Below are 21,794 nucleotides of genomic sequence, written 5' to 3'. Positions count from 1 at the left end.
CCCAAGGCTAGAACTTCAAATTTTCTGTAAGAATCAAATCCACTCTGTGATCCTGCATACCACACTTCCCTCACTTGGCAGCGACTTGCATTTGATTACCTGCACTACCAAAGAATCTACTTTGGGCTGAGCAAACAGATGCTGACACTCAGTTGCCATTGAATACAACAGAGCCAAAGTCTTGGCTACTTTAAGGGACCCTTCAGGAGCATCCCAGTGCTCATGACTAATACATTGATGTCAGGATACCAGTGAAACATGGAAGCCTGGGCTCTCACTCTGCTCATTACAGAGCAAAGGGGACCTGCTGTGAGTCCAAATTTAACTCCTGCAAAGAGTTTGCAATAAGCTCAACAAGAGCTGAGGGCCTGAATAGCTGGCGGACCGTTGGGTCATCCCCTTAATCGAGGACCACCACAGTATCTTGTACACTTGCACTGGTCTGTGATCCTTCATGTTCTGATAGGGAGGGCTTGCTCTGTGACAGTAAAGGCATACACCCACTGGATCCTGGCCAGGCTCTGATACTGAGGTAGATGCACCCTGGGAGCCCGAGCTAGTTTTGAGGCAAAACGAGATGATTTGAAGGTTCTGGAGATCTTTGGAAAAAAAAAATTGGGAAGTCCCAAATGGCCACTGCAGCAGCGTTTTGGCACAAAACCTCCCCAGCTCCAAAATGCTTTAACTAAAATTTTAAAAACAAACAAAATGATTTTAGAGATGGAGCAGGGGAGAGTGTGGCGCAATGTGGGTTCAAATCCCTTGCTGCTCCTTGTGACCCTGAGCAAGTCACTAAATCCCATTGTCCCAAGTACATTAGATAGATTGTGAGCCTGCCAGGACAGACAGGGAAAAATGCTTGAGTACCTGAATAAATTCATGTAAACTGTTCTGAGCTCCCCTGGGAGAACGGTATAGAAAATTGAATGAATGAATGAATAAATAAATAAATAAACAAACAGAATGGCAGAAACCTAAAGAAAAAAAGGTTTTAAAGACCCCTTCACATACACAATTTTCCTCATATGCTCTTAACAGCCTTACTCACTGTGACCTGTATTGTAAACATACTGCAGCCTCCCTCAGCTTTAAAGGTAGCCGGATCTGGGAGAAGAAATCACTGCCTCAAACGGACTGCGCCTCCAATGTTGAATCTTCGGGCTGCCAGTCAAACTGGTGTCCAATTGAGCCCTGAACACCCGAAAAGGGGTAGGCATAAGGCAGCTGGCACCCTACGGAAGCTCACTGAGCCCCATATAGATGCCTGACAGCCTGCATTCAAGCCCCTGCGACGCAGCAGGTGAGCAAAGCTATAAGGGGAATGGACCCCAAGCTCCAAAAACAGGTACCACAAAGGAATTGGCCTGTCGGCTACAGACGTCAGTCCGCTTCTCCTCCACACAGGTAGAGCTTAACCCTTGATGAGGGGACTCTGGGAACAGAAAGCTGTGGAAACTGCACAAAAAGAACAGAAAATGAATATAAAGAAATATAAAGAGCAGATCAGAAAGGCTCCTTCCAGCTCGTATGCACAAGGAAAAACTTAAGTGGGCAGCAGAGCCCTCTAATGAAGGTGGAGGGATTAAAAGGCTGGAGTGGATTTCTTCTGCACAGATCACAAGAATAGGGATATTGCCTGTCCATCCTGAATGGACAGGATATTGCTCTATGAATTTGATTAAAATAAAGAGTCCACTGAAGAGGCAAAGAAACCATTACCCTCATACTGTACTCTAACAATAACGGTGAACATACAGAAACTTCCTGAACATTAATGGCATTTTTGAAATGAGGCCTACCTTGGATTCTTTGCCAAAGACCATTCCCCACATTCTGCAGCAATCTGATCTGAAAGAATTTTCCCCAGCCTTGCACTAAACTGCTGACTTCAGATACCACTTTCTAAGTGACTTCCAAAGTCAGCAGTGAGGATCAATAAGGATTTTTTTTTTTTTTTGGGGGGGGGGGGTGTTAGACTATTTCCATCTTCTCTGCTTTCACAAAATACAAGATGTCAATCATGGAGCTAAACTCACTAGTAACTAAAAGGACACGCAAATGAGAACTCAGTTTGTGAGAGTGACCATAATAACTCCCCTCATAACCTGATCCAGAGTGACAGTGCAATATAGTGACAATAAACCTTAAAGAAAGAAATTAAAACCATACTCTTCAAAAAAAACACGTTAAACCTATCCAGCACAACAATCCTAACCCAACATCCAACACTCTATAAACCCTTAGTACTCTCTTCATTTTTTTCTAATTACCAAACATTATCTAAAACCCATAATTATCTCTTAAAATTTTATCTCATCGTTTATTCTATTACTTCAAAGTTGAAATGCAATTCTTGTTTTTAGTTTGGATGTAATCCGCCTTGAACCGCAAGGTAATGGCGGAATAGAAATCACTCATGTAATGTAATGTAATAAACCAAACCAGTTTGCCTACCCAAATCTAAAGAGCAAAAAGGTCCTCCCCCCCTCGCCTCACCAGACAGGCAGACACCGCCGATACTAGGAAGGACCGTACTACCCCCCTCCCCCAGTGCAGAGGGAAAGCCCGACGCCGGCATCTCCAGCGCCAAAAAAGGGAAAGACGTGCGGCAAGTCCGTATTAGCTTTCCAAATCCTATGGCCGTCCTCTAGGCGGGCAGCACTCGGCTTCCTCCTGCCCACTGAGAACCTCAGCCTCCTCTGACCGTACGGCCACACGTCACCTAGTCAGAGATAGGAGGAGGAGAAGACAGCGTCCACCTGTACTTCCAGCTCCTTCACAGTTACAGCGGAAAGTGGACAATTTCATTTTCACCTACCATTTTTTCCCTCAGCGGTTTTGACCAACTTCACTAACCAGCGCCGCCTCTGCGCAGGCGCGAAACAGCCTCCAAGAAAAAAAAACCCCAACCACAAAACAAAATTGTAATCCACCGCCGTTGTTGCTGCTGCTGCTGCTACTACCCCCCCAAAAAACCCACGTCGTCTCAGTTTCCAGGCTTTTACACGGCTCTGGTCTCCGGCTCCTGCGCTCCGCCCACAGCGGCCAGGATTCTGGGATGTGGAGTGCTTTGCTTTGGGAAGGCAGTAAACCAGCCGCCTATTGTAAGATGGCAGAAGACTACGTGCCCCAGAGAGCCGTATGTGTAAGCAGTGGCATCACGCTGCAAGTCCACGGTAGGGCGCGGGACCGGCACATACGTAGACCTACGTTTCCCTAGTTATCCCTGCGACGCGTCTTCACCGGGTTCAATACGGAAATGAGCTAGGCACAGGCAGAAAAGGCTCATAGTAACGCTTTGCAGCTGCCAGGAGGACAGAGCGGATCAGCTGTTCCAATTTGTTGTCCAATGAAGAGAAACTTCTCTTGTAAGTTCTGTTGCTAGTGCTATGGCATGAGATCCTGCTTTTTTGGGGTTATTCTGCTGAGGGAGTTTTAGATTTTGAAGAGTGGGATTGCGCTTTAAATTGGTGGTCCCTTAATCCAGTGTGTTACCCGCTGATCTGCTTGACTTCTGTAGGTTGTGCTGGGGTTTGTACAGAGAGGTGAGCGGTTGGTGAAGGCTAGAACTTACTGGGAAGCAGGAATAGCTATTGAGCTTGTCTCCAGCTGGGTTAGGTGCCACACACTCAAAATGATAAAGTGCTCTCCTGCTGAGGATGAAGGTGGAGTTTTCCCCCCATGTTGGGCTGGTCGAAGGAACTTGAGTAGGGGAAACGATTTTTCCCTGATGCGGTAAGAGAGAAATCTGATGAAACACACTAGGCAGACAGTTTATTTGCGTGATACACTGAACATTAGAACTTGCAACGGATCCCCCTCCCTAAAATAATCATAGTTAACAAACAGTGCTGCAAAACAAATATGAACTGTCAAAGAATTTAGGGGAAGATTCTCAAAACTTTTAACGTAATCGCTAAACCGGTTCCAGCTGATTTAGCATTCATATATTTTAGCAACAGATTAATTATCAAAACAGCTTACTGTGGTCTTTTCCGAGCTTCCTAGGAGTCTCCGACTCTATTAATATTTGGGTTTAGTCTATTTGATTAAAATTTTTAAGAGCATTCCAGGCAATTAATTCTCTGTTATTGCTGGGTGAGTCCCTAACCTTGCTGTCCTACATTTGCAAGCAAACTTTTCTGGCAGGTCTGAGCTGTTGTAGCCTTACTTTCTGGTCTGTGCATGATTGGCTCAGGCTTGACAGCTCAGACCTGCCAGAAAATTTTGCCACCATCAAGCAACCCCACCTCTCCAGCAAAGGGAGGGATGCCTACTCCCTCCTGACGCTGCCGTTAAGCACCCCCCCTGACAGCGGGAGAAATGTCCACTCCCTCCCATTGCTAAGCAATCTCCCTGACACTCCCCTGGCAGTGAGAAAAATGCTAATTGGAGGGGTGCCAAGCAACCCCCCCAACACCAGGAGAGATGCCCACTCTCTTCCATCGCTAAGCAACCCCCCTGATGCCCACCCCTGGAGTGGGAGGGATGATCATTCCCTCCCGCCCCTGCTGTTGTCATGCTCCCCCCTTCCCTACCTTGTTTATGAAGGCCAGCTGGAGGAATGCCTACTCCCTCTGGCCAGCAGGCCTGCCTCTTCAAAATGGAAGGCCTTCCCCTCCCCAGTGTGGGGTGGAGCCTAAGGCTCTAATGGCCCAGGTTACTTAAGGTCACTTTTATGGGAGGAGCCTTAGACGTCTGGGCCAATCAGAGCCTTAAGCCCCTACCTGGTGCATCTGGTGGGCTTTGGACTGCATTGTACGTAATACTGAAACTGTTCTTGATTTGACCACATACATCTATGGAAGACTTATCCAAAATAATAGCCCTCATTTCCTTTGGTTAAAGTGAAACATTCAACCTCGTAGACTGTTCTCTTTTGTTGGACAGGCTTCTAGAAATTGACTGTCACTGCATATAGATGATTCCACTCATACCTGACCAACATATCTAGAAAGTTCTGTGCAATAACATACTGTCAGCACCCTATTCACATGCAGAGTCCTTCAAGGCTCCCTTCTTAAGATAATACTCAGAAAAAAAACCAGTTGATCCTGCACAACCACAAGAGACGTGCATTAAAGACAAACAAAGGGAGCAAAAAGAGTTGAACAGGATTTCATCAAATGAACAAACAAAGTGGAACACTATGAAGTCTAAAGCACCTTTTAATAAAGCATAAAACAGTGAAAATAATAAGTCGCTCTCTGAGAGAACAGACTCAATTTCAAGCAATCTCTTTTTCTTGATACGGCCATGTTTCGGCTGGTATGCCTTCATCAGAATTAAAACACGCCTTACAAACTCACTGGTCGAGATGATATCAACTGATGTTTAGAACACAGCTCAAAAAAGAGAACTAATCATAGAAAATGAGCTATAGTTAGTAAAATAATCACACACCAAAATGCTGAAAGCTTAAAGACAAACTCACCATAATCACTTACTAAATATAATCCTACAAACTAAAATTCAACCTGGAAAAAACAAAGGCAGTAATTTTCTCCAGAGGGCCTGACATCTTATCACTAGCAGGGGAAAAATTATGATCACCAAAACAATAAGACCCTCTTTTACTAAGTTGCGGTAGATATTTCTACCACATCCCAGGATGCTAAATGCTCTGACGCTGCTCTGACGCTCATAGAAATTCTGTGAGCGTTGAAGCATTTAGTGCTCTAGGCCACAGTAGAAATCTCTACTGTGACTTAGGCCCTCGACTATTAAACTGCGCTAGCAGTTTTTAGCGCGGTGAGCCGTGCTGAATGGCCTGTGCTGCTCCCGACGCTCATAGAGTTCCTATGAGCATCAGGAGCAGCGCGGGTCATTCAGCACAGCTCTCTGCACTACAAACTGCTAGCACAGTTTAATAGAAGAGGGGGGTTAGTTGAAAAAAAGGAGGGGGGTAAATTTATTAGAAGTACTTCTTGAGGCTAAGTTAACCTACCACCCATGCATACCATCAGTGATGAAAAAATTATTTGAACTTAATGTACCTCCCCTCTTGGAAAGTGCACTCGTCTCTTTTAAAATTTGTAGTTGATGTGATAGCCGAATTTTCTTAGACCAGGATTTACTTTCAAAGAGAAGAAGCTGACAGAAGAACAAATCTTCATGTACTTAAGGTTTCACCAGGAACAGGTGAAGTAATAAATAAAAGTTCTTTTTATGTGTTCAAAGAATCAGTATGTTTTACTATATTGGTTAATCACACAAGGATTAATACCCCCCCCCCCCCAATTTTATGAAGTCGTGTTAGGCTGCGGTGGTAAAAGCTCCAAAGCTCATAGAATTCCTATGAGCGATGGAGCTAATACTGTTGTGGCCGGCAATAAAAAAGCCTAATGTGGCCTAAGTGCATAAAGGATTTTATTGCTCTATAACATTAAAAAGAGTTTATAATAAAAAAAATTCAATATACAGTACTACTAAAAATCCTACAGGTGTCTACAGACTAAAGTGCAAAATACCAAAATACTGCCATAGATCATTTTCTTGTCTTTACAATAAGGTAGTCAAGTGCAACAATTTCTCCTGCAGCTAATCTTAAAGGAAACTAAAATTGAACTTTCTTCAAGTCTTGGATTGGGTTTTGAACCAGAAGACCTGAGACAAGAACTGACGACCAAATAGTGGGAGTGTCTCTTTAAAAATAAAGTCCTGGAAGCTGTGAAACCTCCTGCTTTACTTATTTTCATTCTTTCTTGGGTTTATCATCTCTTTCATCTGTCTTGACTCTTCTTTGTCTTCCCTCTAAACTTGTCTTAAAATTTAAAATAAAAGGAGAAAGACTATCTCTATGAATTTGTGTATCTCAACAATGCCTGCCTATCACAGGATGCTTGAACTGAGACAGATATTAAGTATTAAAATAATAAAAAAAAAATCAATTAGAATCCCTTTCTGGGTTTCCTTACTATTCTTTGGACTATTTCCTTAGTCTCTCTAAAGGAGGGAGGTCAAATTTTCACTTCAGTTTTATTTTAGTAACTCAAGCACTCTCACTTGCTGTCAAATTTCCATACTAAGGGCTAGATTCACTAAGGGCATAGATCTGATCCGTGCCCGGGGGGTTGATTCACGAATTGCCCTCATGCAAACGAGGGCGATTGGAATCACGCCCCCAACCGAGCACCCGGATTGATCCCAACAAATGCACAGTTTGCGTATGCTTAAAGCAGCAGCAACCTTTTTTTTTTTTTTTTTTTTTTTTTACTCTTAATTTTTCTAACTTTAGCAAGCCCTTGGTTTTAACCTGCTTTAAACACACAGGTTAAAACCACGGGCTCGCACTTCGGGGAAGGCGATTGGGGCAGAGTGCTGGAAAATCAGGTGGGAGAGAGCAGGAGAGTCAGGGCAGACAGAGCTGGAAAGTTGGCTGAGAGCAGGAGATCGAGGCAGACAGATCTGGAAAGTCGGGGGTTGAGAGCAGGAGATCGGGGCAGAGAAGCTCGGCAGAAGGCAGGGCAGTCGGAAAGGACCTGAGCGACTGGTCCTCAGCAGTTGCTTATTTTTGGATTGGTCAGCCCAGACGGTGTCCCTCATTTTGTTTAGTGAATCGCTGCCTGCCTACATTTGAATGCCGTTCCCCCTCATTTGCATGCGCGGATCGGAGGATGATCGGGACAGAGGTTAGTGAATCGGGTTGCAAAGGGGTCGCAAACCGATTAGTACACAATCGGTTTGCTTAGTTAATCTAGCCCTAAATTCAGTCTCTCATATGCTCTCACAGCAGTTCCTCTGGTACACCTCCACTCTTCTCAATAGTGTCCATTGCACCCCCCCCCCCCCCCAAACTGTCTCTTGCCGGAGACCTTTGCTGAGCATGGCAGCCAATCAGAATCTAACTACAGTACATTCAAACTTGTGAACATTCTGTTACCTATTTTAAAAAAAATATGTTTATTTTTTCAAAAATAATACATTAAATTTACATGAAATAATAGTAGTAATCATTATAAAAAAAATCATAATACCAAACAGAATACTCATTTAAATAAATAAATTAAACTATGTATGTTAGAATTTGTTTTTCTTTTTAAAAAACCTTAATACAGATTGTGCATTAGAACTAATCTGAATGAGGTCCCAGATCTTCTTGCTCCTCTGCTATTACACAGTCATTATACTTTCTTCAACACAGTGCATTAAGTATACAGAGAAAAGCCAAGTTATGTAATTCCACTTGTGTTGGTCACGTCACCAGGAAGTAGGCACTTTTATGCATCAAATCTGTTACTGCGGCAATTTTCTAATTTTTTGGACTGACATATGGTCTAAAATGCAAGCTAGTCTTAAATTTAAGGACTCTCTTTCCCCTGGTCACATAATCTACAATTCATTGGCTCTTACTACATATCTTTCAGATGAAGACAAAACCCTTTTTGATTTTTATTTCCATAGCTCTAAAACTTGTCATTAATAACTGGAAAGATAATTCTCATTATCATTGTACATGTGGTGAAATTAGATATTACTATACAAATAATATGAAGGCAACCTTTCTTATAACTCTTCAAATTACTCTTTAAAAATCAGAAAATGTAAGTCTTTAGACTTATCTCTCATAACTCAGGAGCAAATTTCTTTATTCAGTTTTTGGTGCCTTATTGCATACAAGCATGTAATATGTTTATGAATCTTTTGTATTGTAACAATAAAAATTCAATAAATATTTGAAACAAAAAAAGAACACTTTTAAGGACCCCCAGACCCCCAAATGGGACCCTCTTTATTTCCAGCATTCTGCATACAATTGGGACTTCTATTACATAAACATAGGAGTCTGTACTCTAGGTCAGGGGTAGGCAATTCTGTTCCTCGTTTTTACAGTGTTACCTGCTACAGCATGTGTGATAGCTCTTCACTGCAGTCAGTGAACCTTATGTACAAGAGTTCCCTGATGAAGGTGTTTTCACCACGCCGAAACTCAGATCCTAGTTGGGACTATAGCTAGGCACAAGTACTATTTTCATAAATAAAGTTTTTCCAGTAGGTTGAATAGACGCCTCCCTTGCCTTTTATTGGATTGTTTGGACTTTAAGGCAAGGTGTTCTTCTCTTTGCTATCCACAATAAATATGCATGAGATAGATTTGCATCTCAAGGAGGCAGTGCATGCAAATCCATCTCATACATATTCATACGGGGAGGGGGGACAAGTCGGGTGAGTTACTGCAGAGATTTTAGGGCAGCGGGAGAGTGTGGGCATCTCTCCCGCTGTAGGGAGGGGGGTGTCTGCTGCCGCTGCTGCAGGAAAAGAGTGTTGTGATGCAGCAGAGAGAATGGGCATCTCTCCTGCTGCATTACAACACAGGGCCTTTCTAGGAGTCTTTTGACACTGACCCCAGTTGATATAACTGGTTATAAAATTTCATGACTCATCTGAATATCAGTATCTGTCCTATGGACCCTCCCACCCAGTTCCCTAATTTCCTGAATCATAGTTTGGGCTCTCTGCTTCCTAAGGTAACTGGCCACCAAGGCCCCCGATTTATTCCCATACTCAAACACCCTCTGTTTCAATTGCGCTCTCATGAAGTCTTTATCCTCCAGCTGATCTCTATGCAACTCCTCTCTAAAAATCTTCAATTGCCTCCTCACCTCTGGGTCTTGATGAGCTTTATGCTGAAGTTCTAACTGGAGCAACCGGTCTTTTAATTGTAACATTCTAGCAAGCTTTTTTCTCTTTTTCTGTGCACCCCATTTTACCAGTACCCTTCTAATTACCACTTTCAGGGCATCCCATAAAATCCCATCACTCACCTCTCCCATATCATTCTCTTCTAAGTATTGTGCCACCACTGTTCTGACCTTTCCACATACCTCAGGGCCCCCATACAGAGTCTCATTCAGGTGCCAAAACCGTCTACTAGGACTTTTGCCAAAACCTCTCCAGGAAACCCAGACCGGCACATGGTCAGAAATCTGAATAGCTTCTATTTCTGCCTCACCTAAATCCTCCCTTGATTGTGATGTGCCCTAATACCATCAATCCTCATGTACATTTGGGTAGCATGAGAGTAAAAAGTGTAGTTTCTTTGTGTTCCATGAGCCATTCTCCAACAATCAAATAAATTTAAAATTCTCATGAGCTCACAAAAAGCCTACCTGTGTTGTTTCCCATATCCCTGGCCCCCCTTAGAGTGTTCCAGAATGGCACTTGGAGTTACATTAAAATCTCCACCTATCATTATCACTCCCTTAGCAAACTCCAGAAGTTGTTGTGTGAGAGTCCTATAATATTGTCCCTGTTGAGTGTTCGGACCATAAATGTTTACAATGGTACACACTGTTCCTTTATACATGCCCCATATAGCTAAGCACCTACCTGCCTCATCTTTGTATTTATTTTCTATTACTAATCCCATCCCCATCTGAATCATTATAGCCAAACCACCCTTTTTCTGGACCCCTCCCCCGCTTGGTGAGTTACCACTGCCTCAAAACCCTTGCGCATTAATAAGTGATGATCACGGGCCCTCAGATGTGTTTCCTGTAACAAAATCACATCCCATTGTAATCGCTTGAGTTCTTTAAGAACTTTACTACATTTCCCTGGATTATTAAGACCATTAACATTCCAAGATCCAATCCAGAATTTGGTATCTGACAAGCCTGAAGTAGATGTCCATCCTCCCACTTTATTTCCCCCTCCCCACAACCTCCTCTCCCTGAATCCCCTCTGGTCTCTCCACCTTCTGAACAGACAGATTACAAAGCAATGAAATCTCTCCCAGTCTGCTCATATGTCACATCCATTCTAATTCACCCCCCATTCATCTCCAACATACCATTCACACCCGCATCCACACCCTCCAAGAGTCCCCCCCCCAAAAAAAATTTTAAACTCATCTACAGTCCAACTGCTTAAATAGCAGTCTTTCCCTGGCACACAACAGTCTTCCAGGCTCTATCGCTCCTGGATTCTTCCATCTCCCCCAATGGCTTCTCCATCTGTGGTACATAAAGACACCATCTCTTTCAATACAGTCCAGGCTTCTTTGATAGTATTAATCTTCCTAGAGGTCCCATTTATTGTAATCCACAACCCAACTAGAACGAGCCAACAATATTTATGGCCCCTGCTATGGAATAATTTTGTGCCCACTCGGAAGGACTATCATTTTGGAAGGTGGCCCATGCCAGGTCCTGAAAAACTCCCACCTTCAAATCTTTCCAGTGCCAGTCCGGCATGCCACGATCCTTGGCCAAAATTCTCTCCTTGGTGCCGTAGTCCCCAAAGCATATTATGATGTCTCTCACCTTCAAATCTCTAGTTAATCCCAGGCTATGATGTGCTCTTTGAATATGGAGCTCTTCCGTGCCAACTCGATCATCTGTTTCTAGTAGTGCACCGCAAAACTCGCTCACCATCACCACAGTCTTTATAAGGCTCCGTTTCTGGAATACTTTTGAAACGGAGATTACTGCGTCTTGATCTATTCTCCAGGTCTTCTATTTGCGCCTGTAGATCAGTCAACAAGTTAGCGTTTGCTGCTACAGAGTATTTAGTCAGTTTCACCTCCTGCGCCAAGTGCTCCTCCAAAGCCACTACTCGATTTCCAAACTCACATTCCAAACTCTCTGTAAGAGTTGCTTTAACATCCTGGCACACTCCTACCATTGCCTCCTTCAGCTCTTGAATCCACAGAGGTGCCTCGGTCTCCGTGTTCTTCACACACTCAACAGGTACGTTTGATGCTCCTTCATCCTCTGACTCTGAGGATTTCCGTGCCTGCCCTTTGCCACGATCTGCCCCTGCAGGCCCCGATGCTGATTTCGAACTTCTTCCTGGTGGCCATGATGCCACCTACTATATACAGCACTGTAGTAAATTATTGGGAATTCTTGAGAACCCAAGCCCAGCAATAATTAGCAGCCCTTTCGGAGCTTGATGTTCAAGCAGCCATCCTGGGCTATGACGTCACTTCCTCTCCACCAGTTGCTTATTTTTGTTGCCAAAAGCTGACACCGCTTTTTGAAAACGGCTCGGCATTTGTTTAAGAATCCACTAGAGGGCTCATTTCAATGTTGAAAAGCCCATTTGCATGTCAGTGTCGGAGACTACTAGAAACCTTGTTAAAGACAGAGATATTTCATTTTGATAGTCCGCCACTGAACTGCGTACAAGCTAAACCTCCAGAAGACAGTTTAGCAACGATGTTGAAGTTTTGAGAATCTGGGCCTATGTCTTTCCAATTACTTTCTATACTCTGTAGTAACCACTTTCTCTCCTTACTACAGTAGTTTTTTTCCCCCATTTCCTATGAAACTATTCTATTCAACGGGAACCATGCTTTCATTTTACTTGGCAAAATTCCCTTTCACTACCTATCTGTGTCTCCTGAGACATGTTTCAATTGCTCTTTTTGGTCTGGTCAGCCATATATGTAGATTTACCAGTTTCCTTACCTTCTTTTCCTCTTGAATTCTTATGACATCTCCCTCAACTATGCTGCATTTCCTTGTCGCTATGAGGTTGTTTATTATTTTACAACCTCCATTCATATAGTTTTACCTGAGTTCTTCCCTTTTTCCTCTTGTTGAGGATGTGGTTCTTCGTATTATTCTTTATTTATTTTCCTTCCCTTGCCTCTGCCTACTCGTATGAGGCAGTATACCTAACTTTCTTGTGAGGCAACAAGCATTTGTGTTTTCTTAGAGGCCAACTCTCCCTCTATCCCAGGGAGTCCCAAATGTGAGAATATACTGCCTACTTACCATAACAGGTGCTATCCAGGGACAACAGGCAGATATTCTCACAACCTTCCCATCTCTCCTAATTGGCTTCTTCACTAGGGCATAGAACTGACAACCTTGCGAGCTGGCATTGGGCGGGAAAGCACTCGTGCATGTGCAGTGCAGGCATTCTCAAAGCTTTGCTAAAAGCTTAAAGTGACAGTACACTTTACCACTGTCTGTACTGGACTCAGTGGATGATGTCACCCACATCTAAGAATAACTGCCTGCTGTCCCTGCGTAACACCTGTACTTTCGGAGGTAGTATAGAGCCTTGTCACGCACCATTTCTGGTGAGTCTGGCATTTTTACAAGCTGGACTAGAAAAAGGCCTAGCAGTTGCATTCCTCAAAGTACATGTGGCAGACCTCTCGTGCTTCCGGGCTCGATGAGGCAAGCAGTCACTGGCGTCTCATTCAAAATGCCATTGTTTCTTAAGGGGGGCACTCGGATTGCATCCTCCTTTGTGTCAGCCTTTCCCGTCATAGGACCTTAATGTCGCACTGAAGGGCCTATTTCAGGCTTCTTACAAACCTCTGCAAGACGTGTCCCTTTTAGATCTTACAGTCAAGATGGTATTTCTGGTGGCCATAGTCTCATCAAGGTGAATCTTGAAATTACAGGCTCTTTCCTGCAGAGAATATGTTGAGGAGATGATGGTTCTTTGCAGAGGGAGAACTAGATGGCCTTGAGCATGCGCTCAAGGCCCAGCAGAGGCAGGAAGTTCTTCAAGCGGCATCAGCACGTCCTGTGGGCTGTGTGCTGGTGCCAGACGGGGGGTAAGTTTCAAGTTGTTCGGGTGGGGAGTGCCGGTTCAAGCGGGGAGGAGGGGGGGGAGGGTCTTTACGAGTGGGGGGGAGCGATGCCGGTTCTTGGGGGGGGGGTTCTCACAAATTGAGTCATCCCTTGATTTGCGAAACAAGTTTTGCGAGAATGTTTTGCTCGTCTTGCAAAACACTCGCAAACCGGGTTACCCGCAAACCGAGGTTTGACTGTAGCCAAGCAATTGTTAGTGAATCAATCGCTTGGCTATTTTGCATGGAGTTACTAATTTGCATGGGAGGATCGGATCAGGTAGGAAATTGATCGGGCAGCAATTTAGTGAATCAGCAAAACTGGATCGGTAGGTTTAGTGAATTTTACCCATAATTTTTATTGCTTTGCCACCTTTTTATCATCCTTCTTTATCTCCCTGTCTCCCACTGCAAAAGGAGGAATTTGTTTTCTAAGTTGTAATTAATTTCTGAATAAGTTGAGGTTATGTTGTGCTAAGCTTTCTTCAGACCTGCTGACATCAAACCAGGCCACAGAAAATATGAAAACAGCATGAATGACCTGTTGATTATTGTAGTGCTTTATACTGTATATTCTCCACATGAAGCAAATTTTTAGGTTTTGCTATGTCCAGAATACAGTAGCCAGAATGTTGGTCTGAGACTGACTGCATCCTGTCTTTATGTGAGGTAAAAGCGAGGAAACAGACCTTTTCTATCTGTAGTTAAATGAGTCAGAATTATCTCTTGGGAGATAAAGCTTAATTATGATGATTCTGTTTTCTTGAACTCAAGTAAGATACAGTTCTTTTAATATAACCTTCAAATAACTTGGGCTTTACAAGATTTTCTTGTTTATGGACCTCTGCTCTTCATTTTTAATTGTAGTAGACTCTTGTTAATGAGTTATCTTTGGCACACATAAGGATTAGCATTAGGCTGCATTTTATATGTGTTTTGAGTCCTTTGCCCAATTTGGATTTAATCTTAGTGTAGCCTTCTTAAGTTTGTTTCTGATAACATTTTTGCTAGTAGTAGTAAAGTACTTTACAGGATTTTAACATTTACTTTGTAAAGTCCATAGATCCCATAATGAAAACAATTGACAAAAGAATGTACAAGAGACATATACATGTAAACAACTTTGATATAATTCAATCAAGATGGTTACTAAAGAAATGGAGTTTAAGAACATAAGAATAGCCATACTGGGACTAGTCCATCTAGCCTAGTATCCTGTTTCCACAGTGGTCAATCCTAGTTGCAAATACCTGATACAAACCCAAATGGTAGCAACATTCAGTGCTACCAATCCCAGGGCAAGCAGTGGCTTGAACATAATGTGTGTAACACCTCATACTTTACTAAAGGTTAAACAGCAAGACATGAAATATATTGGGACAAAAAAGAAGAAACTTGGGAATCAAATAAATCAATATAGGCAAACCCCAGGAAATTAGTATTCAGAGCCATGTACATGTAGATACAATGTAGAGTCACATTCTCTGATAGCACTGTTGGCTCACCCTGGAGCAGTAAACTAATTGAGCATTGCACTGCACCATTAAGCAAACAAGCTTGGTAGATTTAAAACTGGTTTAATGCTTGAAAATCTGATGGCTATATGGGAAAATTAAAACTGGCAGGACTTTTATTTGGAGGTACTTTAGTACTGCTTTCTAAGTCAGAAGGCAGACTACTAGAACTGCTGTGCAGACTTCTATTGAGGAAGTCCTATAAATTCTTTGCTACATTTTGTCTGATAGTATTTTTTTTTTTTTTTTTATCTTTCAGCACCATGCATAATGAAGTTGTGTTCAGTAACAGGATTGGACTACCATGAAATGCATACATTGTTATCACAGCTTTGCTCAGTAGCCCTAATACCACAATGAAAACAGTTATTGTGGTGCTATGGGTTTTGCTTGTACTGCTTGACATCAGCTTGGTGAAAACTACAGAGCTGGAAGATGTAGCCAAACATGCGATAAAACTTCATCGAGGGAAAGGGGCAACGTTCGCTCAGCGGAAACGGTGGCTCTTAGACAACTGTAGGAAACTATCAGGTCTCCTTTATCAGAAGAATGTAGTTCTCAACAAATTGAAAAATGCGATAAAAGCAGTAGAGAAGGATTCTGGTTTGTCAGAGGAGGAGAAACTTTTCCAGGTGCATACATTTGAAATTTTTCAAAAGGAACTGAATGAAAGCGAGAACTCCGTCTTTGAGGCCGTCCACGGCCTTCAGAGAGCCTTGCAAGGAGATTACAAAGATGTTGTCAACATGAAAGAAAGCAGCAGGCAGCGACTGGAAGCATTAAGAGAAGCTGCAATAAAGGTCTGTATTTTTTAGATTTTACTAACACAGTACAGTTTTATACAAGTGTATGCATGCAGGATTCTCAGAGGATCTACTAGCAATGGTAGCTATTTAGATCACACTGTGCTAACAGAATTAGCAGCTGTCTCTGGCAGACTAGAAGTTCTAGCAGCAAGATGGGTAGCCATGTCTGTCTGGTAGGCTACATGGTGTACTTGAGGGACCTAGGCATCTAGATATTTGAGCGGCAGCTATACTACTGTTGTTGGTTGTTGAATTTGTTAGGGCCTTGTGGTTGGGCATAGGAAAGGTGAGTATTGGACAGATGACCTATCTAACAAGACTGTCTCAGATAAGAAGAAATTTAACAGGTGATCACACTCTTGTGGTTCCTGCTGGGATGAGTCCTTAGTATGGACAATATAACTGAGCAGGATGGTGTCTCTAGCCATCATTTTGCTGGGGGGGGGGGTTCCCAGCAGAGGTTTTGAACACATTTAAAGATGTAACATATAGAATATACTCAAATAAATATAAACTGAGATTTTTTTTTTAATCAAAAAATCCCAGAAAACTGGGATCTCCTTTCATATTCGAGTTTCTCCCTCTTCCTCCTCTTCGCCCAACACCTTCCGATGACTGGTATTTAATTTCTTACCTCTTTCTCCGGCTGACACTGAAACCCAAATTATGCACTGGGTTTGTGCGGGGCCTTGAACATCTGTGTATGCTCAAGGTCTGCCGACTCCTGCCTTCTTCCCCCAGGGTGTAAGGGAAAAATGCTGGTCATCAAGAGGGTATGTGGGGGAGGGGGTAGATGAGAGAAATGCCGATCGTGGGGGGTGTGGGAGAGGAGAGAAATGCTTGTCATCAGGGGTGGAGAAAAAAATGCCAGCCATTTGGGGGGAGAGGTAGTGGAGAAAAATGTCTGGCACCACTGGGTAAATGTCAGAGAAGGAAATAAGTGCTGATCACTACTAGGAGGTGCTATGGGTGAGTCTGGGAGAAGGGCTTTATTTGTTGGGGGCAGGGGGAAAGGAGGAAGAAGTGATAAAATAGAATCTCTTCTGATTCAGGGGGACAGTGGGCAGATGGGGACACCATGGGGCAGGGAGGGGAATGCCAGCTACCACAGAGGAGGGGGAAAGGAGAGAAATGCCGGACACTATGGGGGGGGGGAGGAAGGGAGGGAAGGAGAAGAATGCTAGATTATAAAAGCTTGGTTTATATTTTTTAACATCTTCCCCTCCTTTTTAAGGGAAAATGTTATCTCAATTTGAGTATATATGATATAACTTTCCATATAGATTTTATAGATGTCAAAGTGAAAAGGCTTATTAATGAAGAGAACATATTATAATCCTGCCTAAACATACTGGAATGCCCAATCTTCTAAATATTTTCTCAAAGACATAAAATAGTGTAGTTTCCAATTGGGAGCCAGGTTTCAACTTTGCCTTCATGTTCGCAAATAAAGAAGGGATGGAATGGCTATCTATATATTTCAAATTAATCAGTGTCAATAAACACTATAACAATATTTATCAGTCTTTAAATATTTTCAATACTTTCTAATTGCAGGATGAGTGAACTGGTGATGAAAGGTGGAAAAAGACTTCAGACTGGGGTTCAACAGCAATGAATAAATTATCTTTATGTTGCACCCATTCGCAGGCTAACTCTAATCATAGGATAAAAAAACCTCCATCCTATCATGTCCAATTTTTAAGCTACTTTTAATGTATTTATTACATTAAATGTCCATATTATGGACTAGTTTTGCTATATTAATTGCGTTTCAGTTCAATAAAACAATTAATTGACAGCACAGGTGACACTTATCTTAGTGGAAGCAGTCCCATACATAAGGAATTCTTGGTAGTTTTAGGTTAATGCAAACATATAACCATGTTTTTAATATTTTAAGAGTAAAGGTTAACTTAAGAATTTCCTGAGTGGTTGGTATTGCTCTGCTGTAATTCAGTATAGGTCAGTTAAAATCACCAACAGAGAACTACTGCTACTACTATTTATCACTTATATAGTGTTGAGAGGCGTACACAGTGCTGTACAATTTGACATTTAATAGATGGTCCCTTCTTGGAGAGCTTACAATCTAACCTGGACAGACAGACATAACATATAGGGTTAGGGATGCAGAACCCAAGGTGAGAGGAGTTAGGAGTTCTTTGTTCCTCTCGTATAATTCTGCTTCTCGACAGCGCCCCCAACCCCCCAAAAGTGTCAGGAGGGATGCCCACTCCCTCCTGCCACCAGCCGCTCTGCCCGATGCTTCTCCCCCTGCCCACCCATGCAAATATGGCAGGAGGGATGCCAACTCCTTCCTGCCGTTGGAACCCCCCAAACTTACCCAATGCTACCCCCTTCCCTGCCCACACCAATATGGCAGGAGGGATGCCAACTCCCTCCTGCCATCGGAACCCCCCACCACCATTGGCCCGACCCACCCCCCCTCCTCGTACCTTTAAAATTTGGGAGCAGGAGGGGTGTTCAGTCCCTCCTGCTCTGTAGGCCTCCAGCGAGCAATGCCGGCCTTAGGCCCCGCCCCGGTACATCATATGATGCACGGGGAGGGGCCTAAGGCCCTGATTGGCTCAGGCTCCTCGGGAGGGGCCTGAGGCACTTGACCCAATCAGGGACTTCCTTAGGGAGTAGCCTAAGGAAGTCCCTGATTGGCCATTGCTTTGGTTTTGCGATCATCGTTACAGGTTCGGTAAGTTTAGTGAATCTTAGGCCTAAGAAGCTCATAGCTCAGACCTCACATTTGGATTCAGTGAATGATGTGTGTACTTTTTATATCTAACATAATATAACCCTGTGGTATTATATATAAATACAAGCAATAAGAATAGAATACCACTCTAGCAGACCCTACACCTCAGTATACTCAAATTATTATTATATAGTTTTTTAATTTTTATAAATTTTTTATAATTATCCAACTGAATAGCCTCAGAAATGGAGCCTACGCATAGCAACACAGTCATCAACTGGGAAATCTGCGTAGTGTATAAGCTCCTGCTCCAATCATTGGCCTCTAAATCTAACAACTTATTTAATTACTAGATTTACTTACTAGAGCAACCCCACACCCTATAGTGCTAAAGGCTTAATGACATTAAACTGGGTACTCAATATCAAACTACTGTGTGTAAAGTCCACATTTGAAAAACTCGACCAAGCAACTTATCTTATTAGTTGAGTGTTCTTCATTGTCGAAGTTTAAGCAATAAAAATTTCCAAACATTCCGTTCACCAACGCGGCCAGCGTTTCGCGGGTATATTATACAACCGCTGCGTCAGGGCCATCGGAACATTCACACACACATCCTAACTGAAAAAATAAACAAACATTAGCACAAACTCATTCAAAACCTCAAAACATTCCTATAAAACTTTTAAATAGTTCAATACTCACATACGTATACTCAGTCACCGCTTTTCAAACAGAGATAAAATGGCAGCAACACTTCTTTTATAGGCTAAAGACGTCACTGACGTACTGACGTCATGACACTGTACGTTTTGCCCTTAGTAAAAATGTTGCCATTCGAATGCCCTATTAAGGCCCATAGGCCACAAAGTATCTAGTTTATTAATCCAGCGCTGTTCTTTTTGGGCCAAATAGCGTCTGAAATCCCCTCCCCTATTCCCAGGAAAAACTACATCCAAAACCAAAATTTTTAAAGACCAAAAGTCATGAGCCTGTTCTATACAATGTTTTGCCAGAGGTGCCCCAATGACTTTATTCTTGATGTTACTCTTATGTTCGGTAAGCCTTATATTAAGCTTCCTAGAGGTCTGCCCAATGTAAATTAAATTACAGGGGCACTGTATGATATATACGACCCCACAGGTTTTGCAATCAGAAACGTGCCGCAGCATGTATATCCTTTTATCATTCGGATTGCAAAACCTGTCAGTACAGATCATGAGTTTACACATTTGACAGGAACCACATGATCTATGTCCTAACTGAGTCCCAACCCTATTGGAATTCACACTCGATAACTGTGAGGGACATAAAATCTCTTTAAGGTTCCGCGTACGTCAGAATGCTATTCTCAGCTGACAATCTTTGAAAATATCAGAGGTCTGCAAAATCCCCCTTAGAGACCAAACCACCTGATGACATTGATTCGAATATGTCACCACACAAGTGATACACTGCCCACCTGAACTCTGAGGCTCAGATCTATTAGGGGTTAGCAAAATGTCTCTGTGGCTATACCTCGCTCTTTTATAGGCTGCTGACACGACCTTTGAGGGATAGCCACGAGCCAGAAATTTCTTTCTGAGAACATCGGCCTGTTGCTTAAAATCATACAATGTGGAACAGATCCGACGTGTACGCAAGAATTGGGAGTATGGTAGACTTTTTTTCAGAGCACTCGGATGAGCACTCAGATAGTGTAAAGTGGAGTTACAGTCAGTTGGTTTAGTATATACTATTGTGTGGAATTCCCCATTCCTAATTTCCACAGATACATCCAAAAAAGGGATCTTAAAGGGGCTAAAAGTATAAGTAAACTGAACCTTAGGATGGCATCCATTCAGATATATGAGAAATTCTTGCAATTTCTCCTGGCCCCCATCCCAGATTACAAAAATATCGTCGATGTATCTTGTCCAGAAAGTAACCCACTTAAAAAACTCACAACCATACACCCAATCACATTCGAACTTGTCCATTGTATCTCTGTTTGAAAAGCGGTGACTGAGTATACGTATGTGAGTATTGAACTATTTAAAAGTTTTATAGGAATGTTTTGAGGTTTTGAATGAGTTTGTGCTAATGTTTGTTTATTTTTTCAGTTAGGATGTGTGTGTGAATGTTCCGATGGCCCTGACGCAGCGGTTGTATAATATACCCGCGAAACGCTGGCCGCGTTGGTGAACGGAATGTTTGGAAATTTTTATTGCTTAAACTTCGACAATGAAGAACACTCAACTAATAAGATAAGTTGCTTGGTCGAGTTTTTCAAATGTGGACTTTACACACAGTAGTTTGATATTGAGTACCCAGTTTAATGTCATTAAGCCTTTAGCACTATAGGGTGTGGGGTTGCTCTAGTAAGTAAATCTAGTAATTAAATAAGTTGTTAGATTTAGAGGCCAATGATTGGAGCAGGAGCTTATACACTACGCAGATTTCCCAGTTGATGACTGTGTTGCTATGCGTAGGCTCCATTTCTGAGGCTATTCAATTGGATAATTATAAAAAATTTATAAAAATTAAAAAACTATATAATAATAATTTGAGTATACTGAGGTGTAGGGTCTGCTAGAGTGGTATTCTATTCTTATTGCTTGTACTTTTTATATGTCATAGATGCATTCTTCCCAGCTAGGTTGGAAGCATAAAATCATCATTTTGCTCAGATAATCAAGATAATTGGCAACATTTAAAACTCAGAAAACATTATTTTCCAAGTGGCCATAGGAATTTGTTATTATTATATTTCAATTCTGCAGGAAGAAAAAGAATATGTTGAACTTTTGGCAGCAGAGAAACATCAGGTTGAAGCCCTCAAGAACATGCAGCATCAAAACAAAAGCCTGTCCATCCTTGATGAGATCTTGGAAGATGTTAGGAAGGCAGCTGATCGTCTGGAGGAAGAAATAGCGGAGCATGCCTTTGATGACAACAAAGCTGTAGGTGACAGACTGGAAAGTGGGTGCTTAAGTTGAATGTGTGTATGTTTGGTTTTTTAGTTAGTTACAAATTCAAATGAAACCAAGCAGTTTTAATTTTCTTATGTTCTTTTTTTTTCTTTCAGTGAGAAACTTCAAGGTTGAATGTTTCAGTAGGGTTTCTCTGTCATACACATCTATATATGATTAGCTGACATATGACATATGTCCTCTTGGGTTGGAAAATATGATTGTTTGTAGCCTGGAGGGCCATAAGAGTCTAGGTTTTTCAGAGCTCTATATAGTGTG

At 42.3% G+C, this 21,794-nt stretch overlaps 2 protein-coding genes across 4 annotated transcripts in view; one reads left to right on the top strand and one right to left on the bottom strand.

The window, feature by feature from the left end:
• The window catches only part of DCUN1D2 (defective in cullin neddylation 1 domain containing 2), a 91,366-nt gene extending 88,409 nt beyond the window's left edge, over positions 1 to 2,957 (bottom strand). Inside the window, exon 1 of one of the 3 annotated variants that reach the window (XM_033948715.1) lies at positions 2,819 to 2,957. Coding sequence is in view for 2 of the 3 variants with exons in the window: in XM_033948713.1 (XP_033804604.1) it covers positions 1,800 to 1,832 (33 nt within the window). In the remaining variant the exon portion in view is untranslated. Of the gene's footprint in view, positions 1 to 1,799; positions 1,839 to 2,818 lie in introns of those variants that run through there. The other 2 variants (XM_033948714.1, XM_033948713.1) reach the window with 2 other exon arrangements.
• Positions 2,958 to 3,067: 110 nt separating this feature from the next.
• TMCO3 (transmembrane and coiled-coil domains 3) overlaps positions 3,068 to 21,794 on the top strand; it is a 121,906-nt gene continuing 103,179 nt past the window's right edge. The window contains exons 1-3 of the mRNA XM_033948709.1: positions 3,068 to 3,368; positions 15,308 to 15,848; positions 21,327 to 21,506. Of these exons, the coding sequence (XP_033804600.1) occupies positions 15,405 to 15,848; positions 21,327 to 21,506 (624 nt within the window). The 5' untranslated portion in view covers positions 3,068 to 3,368; positions 15,308 to 15,404. The remainder of the gene's footprint in view (positions 3,369 to 15,307; positions 15,849 to 21,326; positions 21,507 to 21,794) is intronic.

This window comes from Geotrypetes seraphini, chromosome 6 (assembly GCF_902459505.1).
Source record: "Geotrypetes seraphini chromosome 6, aGeoSer1.1, whole genome shotgun sequence".
NCBI lineage: Eukaryota > Metazoa > Chordata > Amphibia > Gymnophiona > Dermophiidae > Geotrypetes > Geotrypetes seraphini.
Note: the sequence above shows the minus strand (reverse complement) of the source record. Positions and strands in the feature narration are given on the sequence as shown.